Source organism: Dipodomys ordii, unplaced genomic scaffold (assembly GCF_000151885.1).
Source record: "Dipodomys ordii isolate 6190 unplaced genomic scaffold, Dord_2.0 Scaffold166, whole genome shotgun sequence".
Classification (NCBI taxonomy): domain Eukaryota; kingdom Metazoa; phylum Chordata; class Mammalia; order Rodentia; family Heteromyidae; genus Dipodomys; species Dipodomys ordii.
In genome coordinates this window covers 303,142-310,573 of record NW_012267382.1, presented here as the reverse complement: position 1 = coordinate 310,573, position 7,432 = coordinate 303,142, and the positions used below count along the sequence as shown (strand labels likewise).

At 58.5% G+C, this 7,432-nt stretch overlaps 1 protein-coding gene across 1 annotated transcript in view; it reads right to left on the bottom strand.

Moving 5' to 3' along the window:
• Pkp3 (plakophilin 3) overlaps positions 1 to 1,223 on the bottom strand; it is a 23,121-nt gene extending 21,898 nt beyond the window's left edge. Inside the window, exon 1 of the mRNA XM_013033341.1 lies at positions 954 to 1,223. Coding sequence (XP_012888795.1) covers positions 954 to 1,191 — 238 coding nt within the window. The 5' untranslated portion in view covers positions 1,192 to 1,223. The remainder of the gene's footprint in view (positions 1 to 953) is intronic.
• Between the last annotated feature and the right edge of the window lie 6,209 nt (positions 1,224 to 7,432).

Sequence of the window (7,432 nt, the reverse complement as noted above, 5' to 3'; positions counted from 1 at the left end):
ACCCCACACATACACTCACACACACCACCCAGACACACATGCACAGACCCCGCACATACACTCACACACACACCACCCAGACACACATGCACACACCCCGCACATACATTCACACACACACACCACCCAGACACACACGCACAGACCCTGCACATACATTCACACACACACCACCCAGACACATGCACAGACCCCGCACATATTTCACACACACCACCCAGACACATGCACAGACCCTGCACATTCACACACACACACCACCCAAACACACACACATACACATTCTCCCCACACATACATGCACACACCCTGCACATACACATGTACCACACACACCACCCAGACACTCACATACACTCACATAACAGACACAGCACAGACACACTCATACACACGTTCACATTCACACATACCACACATACACTACACACTCTAGCTCACCCCCCACCAAGTGGCCCGGTGGCTCTGGTTCACTGAGGGGCGTCCACACCCCCCCCCCGGCTGTTCTCACGGAGAATATCTGGGTCACTCCTGGCAGGCTGGGCCTGCAAGTCCTCAGGGAGCCCTGGCTCCGTCTGGGATTTCCGGGCTCCCCTCTCCCAGCTCCTGTCCCATTCACTTTGGCCTGTGTTCCCTGGTGTGAGTTCCGGGTTTGCAGACAGATGGGCCTGGCCTGTTCCACAGGGGTGGGGGCTCCACCCCTGGGCCCACCAGAAGTGAAGCCCTACCCTGCCTGCGGCCGCTTTCCCGGGTCCGAGCCCCACGCCCACGCCCTCCTGCTAGGGCGGGGTGGTGACTCAGAGGCCTCAGTGAGTCAATGGCTGAACCCTGGAGCCCGGGCGGCCTCGGCCCCGACACCACCACACCCCCGCCGGCCATCTCTGTCCACTGCCTCTGTCCCCCGTCCCCACTGCTGTCTCCTCCGACGGCCCGCCTTTGCCAGCCCGGCCTACCTCGGGCGACCTCGGCGAAGCCCTCGGACTCGGCTGCCCCATTGTGGTTGTGCTTCGGCTGCTGGCCCAGCTGCAGGAGGCGGGCTCGGACCTGCTCCTGGACTCGGGCTGCCCTCAGCCGCTCCACCTCAGGCCCCTCAGCACCCCGGCGGTCCAGCTGCAGGTCGGAGGGCAGGGCCAGGGAACACACACCGGCCTCGGGCTGCAGGGCAGACAGCAGGAAGTTACTATCCTGCATGGTGGCAGGCGCACCTGGCTGGCCTGCTTGGCCCCTTCCCGGTCCTGTCCCTTGAGGCCCTGTCCCAGAAGTCCCCTCCCTGCTGGCGCTCAGAGCTGGCCTGGAGACAGACGCTGGCCCGCCCAGCCCAGAGCTCTTCTGGGGGCGGGGACACCTGGGCCAGGTGGGAGGGACGGGCCTCTGCCTGCTTAAGGTGGAATTTGGGCGGAAGAACAGGCCCTGTGCTCCCCGGGCCAAGCCAGGACTGGACCCCAGGGGTCCGGGCCCTATCAGTTCTCAGATTAAAAAAGCCAGACCAGGGCTGGTGGAGTCGGTGTGGTAAGGAGCTGCTGGGGTCCTCCAACACCCTAGCCCGGTGGCATCCAGGAATGGTTACCGGCTGAATCCAGAGCTCAGGGCCCGGGCAGAGTTTGGAGGAGGGTGGGAGGGTTGGAAGCTTGGTCTGGTCCTCGGAAGGGCCCCGGCTCCCTCCCTGGCACCTCTCCCTGGCTCAGCGAGGCCTGGGGTGGGAGGCCCGTTCCCAACACATGAGTCAGGGCGGGCAGGCCAGGCGCCCCAGGGGGTTGACTCAGGGGACAGGGCTCATGTTGGCACCTGCTGGGCAGGGGGGGCAGGAGGGAGGGTGTGCTGAGGGCTGGGGTGGGGGCAGGGGCGGAAGGAGAGGTGGGAAGGCTGCAGGGGGCATCGAGCTTGGTCCTAGGAGCTTCCAGACATTGCAGTTTGGGGGACGGCATATTCTGAGGAGCTCTGGGTCAGGCCTGGTATCCAGCACAGTTGCTTGGTAGACGGAGCGGAGCGGGAGCTGGTGTTGTCTGAACCTGCCCCCGTGCTGCCATCCCCACCCCTCCGCCTCTTTCTAGACTGGGCTCTGGGCTCTGAGGGCTCTCTCCCATGGCGGGCCTGTGTCCCAGTCCTGGTGTCCTGGAGACGGTTGTCTTAAGGTTGAATGGCTGAGGGCAGGGGCCTGGGGTGTGATGAAACTCAGAGTGAGGGTCATGTGGCCAGCCAGGAGGAGGGGGCTGGAGGGTGGGCAGCCAGGAGGAGGGGGGACTGGAGGAGAGTCAGTAAGAGGGGGGCTGGAGGGGGGGTTAGGAAGAGGGGGGGGTGGGGGGGGAGTCAGGAGGAGGGGGGGCTGGAGGGGGTCAGCAGCTCAGTGGGGGTTAGCAGAGAGGCACCTGGAAAGGTGGGTCGGCCCCTGGGAGGGTGGGGGCGGGCTGGGTGCCCTACCTGGCTGATTCTCCGGATCCTGCCAGACTCCCGGTGCGTCCCTGGGGCCGCGGCCACTGGCCGAGGAATCCGGGGTTCCATCCTGGGCCTGGCTCTTGTGGGCAGCCTCTGCCTGGAGACACTCTGTGGGGGCACCGGAGGGCGGGGTGCGCACGCCGCACACCCAGCTCATCAGACCGGTTGCTTCCTTGGGAGACGTGTTTTGTGTGGAAAAATCCCGGGAGACAAGTTTGTGCGGCGCCGATGGGCCTAGAGGCGTACGCCTGGCGCGGTTGGGGCCCGCCCTGCCCGAGCCCCGGGAAGCCGGGCCAGGCTGAGGGGCCGAGGCCCGCAGGAGGGCCCAGGCACAAGGCCACAGCACGTGGGGCGGGGGGCCAAGAGACACGGCACCCGGGAAACTGCTGTCATGCGGGGCTTCCCCCAGCTGCTGTCTGGCTAGAAAGGCCTGTGATATTGCCGGGCTGGTTCCCGAGGCTCTCGGCTCGGGGCTGGGGTCTGCATCAGACTCCAGGGCCCTCTCCCAGGAGCTGCTGTGAGCCGGGGAACACAGCTGAGAGGCAAACCCAGCCTAGCCTCTGGCCGGGGCTTAGAAAACCGGAGGTGGGCTGAGTCCTGCACACCCTCATCCCGGAGCCGGGGGCCCACACCGTGAGTGCACCGGGCTCCCAGGGCACCCTGCGGTGGTGGTCACCTGGCAGAGAGGAGTTGGGTGTGGGGATCACTGAGGCTGGGCAAGGACTGCGACTGGGGGATGAGACCACTCCCTTGGCTAGGGAGAGGGAAGGCTCTGCCCGTGCTTGTGTGTGTGTGCGTGTGCACGCGTGTGCACGCATGCCCGTGTGTGTGGTGTGTGTTGGAGGGCGAGGCACAGAGGGCAAGCCTTTGGGTCTGGAAGGTCAGGAGCCCAGGAAGGGTATGGGACAGGAGGTGAGCCAGGAGTATATTGAGATGCAGAAAGCCGGGGATCTGGGGAAGGGGGAGGATGTGAATGCCAAGTAATTTTCTTCTTTTTTTTTTGTTGTTGGTTGTGGGACTTGAACTTGGGGCCTGGGCGCTGTCCCTCAGCTCTTCAGCTCAAGGTGAGCGCTCTACCACTTGAGCCACAGCGACTTTTCTGGCTTTTTCTCCTTATGTGGTGCTGAGGAATCGAACCCAGGGCCCCATGCATGGGAGGCGAGTGCTCAACTGCTGAGCCACCTTCCCAGCCCCTGCCGAGTAATTTTCAGAAACACAACGTACAAAGCATGGGGGCCACTGAGGTGAAGGGCTCATCTCTGGTCACGCAGCCACGAGGCTGAAGGCCCCAGAAGCGTGCAGCCCAGTGCTGGGCAAGTCCAGTGGACGGAGCTCCGCAGAGCCCAGCCCAAGGCCCCCACTCAGCGCTGCCCTGCGGCTCTTGTCCCATTGTCTGTGGCTTTTCTTCCCTGATCCTGGGCCTACAGGTGCTCGGCCCGGCCTTTGTGGCCTCCCTGGTAGCTGAGGGCGTGGTACTGTTGTCGGTCCCCTGCCTATCGGCCCCTCTGGGGGTCCACACGGGCCGGTGGGGACTTCACGGGCCCCTCCTGTGTGCACTGGGCATGCTCTGGACGAGGTGTGTGTGACAGGCTTTGGTGCAGCCCCCAGCCCCCCTGAGGGGGCCGAGAGAGCAAAGGGCTGGAGACTGGACAACCCTGCCCAGTGGAGAGGGCGGGGAGCTGGCGGGGGCCTGAAGGTTGTTTATTGATTTGGGGAGATGGTGGATTGGGCATCGGCCTCTCTGTGGGGAGTGGCAGGAGGTGGTGGCAGGGGCAGGGAGCAGCATGGCCGCGAGTTATCCCGGAGTGCAGGCCGATGCTGTCCCAACAAGAACATCTCTAGAGAGTCGATTTTGCAGCGGGGAAACGGAGGCTCCACATGGTTAAACAACTTCCATAAGTTTCAAAGTGAACTAGGGCACCTAGAGATGTTTCTGACCCTGCCTAGCAGCCCAGCGGGTGGGCTGGGAGTGGCGCTGGGGGGCCCTCAGAGCCCTCTTTCTAAGCCTGAGGCCCCTCCTGGGCCATCTCCCCTAAGTGCCAAGCCTTAGTCTTTCCTGATTTTGCTGAGCCAGTGACCTCATTTGCATGTGTTAGTCTTTTTTATTGGCCAGTCCTGGGGCTTGAACTCAGGACCTAGGCGCTGTCCCTGAGCTTCTTGTGCTCAAGGCTAGCGCTCTACCATTTGAGCTACAACAGCACTTCTGGCTTTTTTGTTTATGTGGCACTGCAGGATTGATCCTAGGGCCTCATGCATGCTAGGCAAGCACTCTACCACTAAGCCACATTCCCAGCTCCAGCTCCAGCTCCATCATTGGTTGTTTTTTGACATGGCATTATCTCAGATTCTGGCCTGCTTTTACTGTAGGAAACTTCTATTATTTTATGTGCTTTTTTTTTAATCGGTGGTGGGGCTTGAACTCTGGGCCTGGGCGCTATCCCTCAGCTCTTCAGCTCAAGGCGAGCGCTCTACCACTGGAGCCACAGCGCCACTTTTGGTTTTCTAGTGGTTTATTGGAGATAGGAGTCTCATGGACTTTTCCTGCCCAGGCTGGCTTTGAACTGCGATCCTCAGATCTCAGCTTCCTAAGTAGGTAGGGTGACAGGCGTGAGCCCCTGGTGCCCAGCTCTGTCTTCTCCATTGATGCTTTGTCGTCTGTCCACGGGTTCTTTGTATGCATGCTTTTCCATTTCATCTGCTGTGCTTTTGCTAGTCTGTCTCTGGTATCCCTCACTGGGTTCTCAAACAACAGTTTTTTTTTTTGTTGTTGGTCGTGGGGCTTGAACTCTGGGCCTGGGCGCTGTCCCTCAGCTCTTCAGCTCAAGGCGAGCGCTCTTGAGCTACAGCACCACTTCCGGTTTTCTGGTGGTTTATTGGAGATAGGAGTCTCACGGTCTCTCCTGCCCGGGCTGGCTTTGAACCGCGATCCTCAGATCTCAGCCTCCTGAGTAGCTAGGATTACAGGCGTGAGCCACCGGCGCCCGGCTTAGTTTTTTTTTTTTTTTTGAGATTGCTAAAGTAGCAAGATTTTTTTTCTATCTCACTTTGTTGTCAATAACTTAAAAATTATTTTTACTCATGTTTTGTGCCAGTACTGAGCTTGAACTCAGCGCTTTTCACTCTTGCTTGCTGGAGCCACACCTTCACTTCCAGCTTTTTTCTGGTTAAAGATCAGGGTACTTTGGAACTTCAATCCAACCTCAGCTTCTTGGGTGGCTGGGATTACAGGTGTGAGCTACTGGCACGTGTCTTGTCAGTAACTTTTATTTCCATTTCTCTCATCATAGATTTTAAAATTTTCCTCCAAATGGACATTGCCCCATCTTGTACATTCTTCTCCAGACCGCTCTGCTCACTGAATTCACCACTCTTTTTCTCTAGCTTTATTTTTCTCCATAGCACTTGGACTAGCTGACTGCAGACATTGTGTTCAGGTGTCTGTGGGGTGTACATCCTACCCAGGCCAGGATGGAGAACCCTGTGGGTTCTCATTAAACAACTCACTGTCATGGATTAGTAAGCCCTGGTGTGCATACTGTCCACATCACATAGAAGCTTCTCTGAAAGCCTCTGGCTGGCGAGGCAACGCTTCACCCAGTATCCGAGTGCTGTTCACCCTGTCCCCTTCCTCCACCTCTTCTTAAACAGGAGCTTTGTCTAATATTAAATCCAGGGCTGCTTTTCATACTTTGCAACATCCATGAGGGAGGGCGATTTTCCTGATAAGATTTTTCACATATGAAAAGACCATGTGGGCATCTGGGGGCTGTGTGTGATCTGTGGAGGTGTGGTGTCACTATCATGGTGGGCTGTGTGTGGTCTGTGGAGGTGTGGTGTCACTATCATGGTGGGCTGTGTGTGGTCTGTGGAGGTGTGGTGTCACTATCATGGTGGGCTGTGTGTGGTCTGTGGAGGTGTTCTGCACTATCATGGTGGGCTGTGTGTGGTCTGTGGAGGTGTGGTGTTCTGCACTATCATGTGGGCTGTGTGTGGTCTGTGTAGCTGTGGTGTCACTATCATGGTGGGCTGTGTGTGGTCTGTGGAGGTGTTCTGCACTATCATGGTGGGCTGTGTGTGATCTGTGGAGGTGTTCTGCACTATCATGGTGGGCTGTGTGTGATCTGTGGAGGTGTGGTGTCACTATCATGGTGGGCTGTGTGTGGTCTGTGGAGGTGTGGTGTCACTATCATGGTGGGCTGTGTGTGGTCTGTGTAGCTGTGGTGTCACTATCATGGTGGGCTGTGTGTGGTCTGTGGAGGTGTGGTGTCACTATCATGGTGGGCTGTGTGTGGTCTGTGGAGGTGTGGTGTTCTGCACTATCATGGTGGGCTGTGTGTGGTCTGTGGAGGTGTGGTGTCACTATCATGGTGGGCTGTGTGTGGTCTGTGGAGGTGTGGTGTCACTATCATGGTGGGCTGTGTGTGATCTGTGGAGGTGTGGTGTCACTATCATGGTGGGCTGTGTGTGGTCTGTGGAGGTGTGGTGTCACTATCATGGTGGGCTGTGTGTGATCTGTGGAGGTGTGGTGTCACTATCATGGTGGGCTGTGTGTGGTCTGTGGAGCTGTGGTGTCACTATCATGGTGGGCTGTGTGTCGTCTGTGGAGGTCCAGTATCTCTGTCCTGTGGATGCTTGGCTTCTGTCGTGGGAGCTCAACTGAATGTCTGCCATCTGCTGGCCAGCACTGGACCCATGGACGTCCTCCTGAGTTGTCTTTTCTCAATGTTGGGACTCCTTGGGCACTGTGTGGAGAGGAAGGGGGGGAGCAGGGGGGAGCAAGGACAGGGAGAGGTGCTGAGCAAGGCTCAGCTCGGCGCCCTGAGCCACCCCAGGCCAGGGCTCTGCCTCCCAAGAGAACAGGCAAAGAGAATAAGTCAGAACTAAAAAAAATATTTCATTTCATTCTGAATAAAAAACAGAACAGACAGAACTCTTGGAAATCCTGAAAACAAGGTCATTGCTACAGAAAATTTCACAGAAATCATTGTGCAGTGTGGGA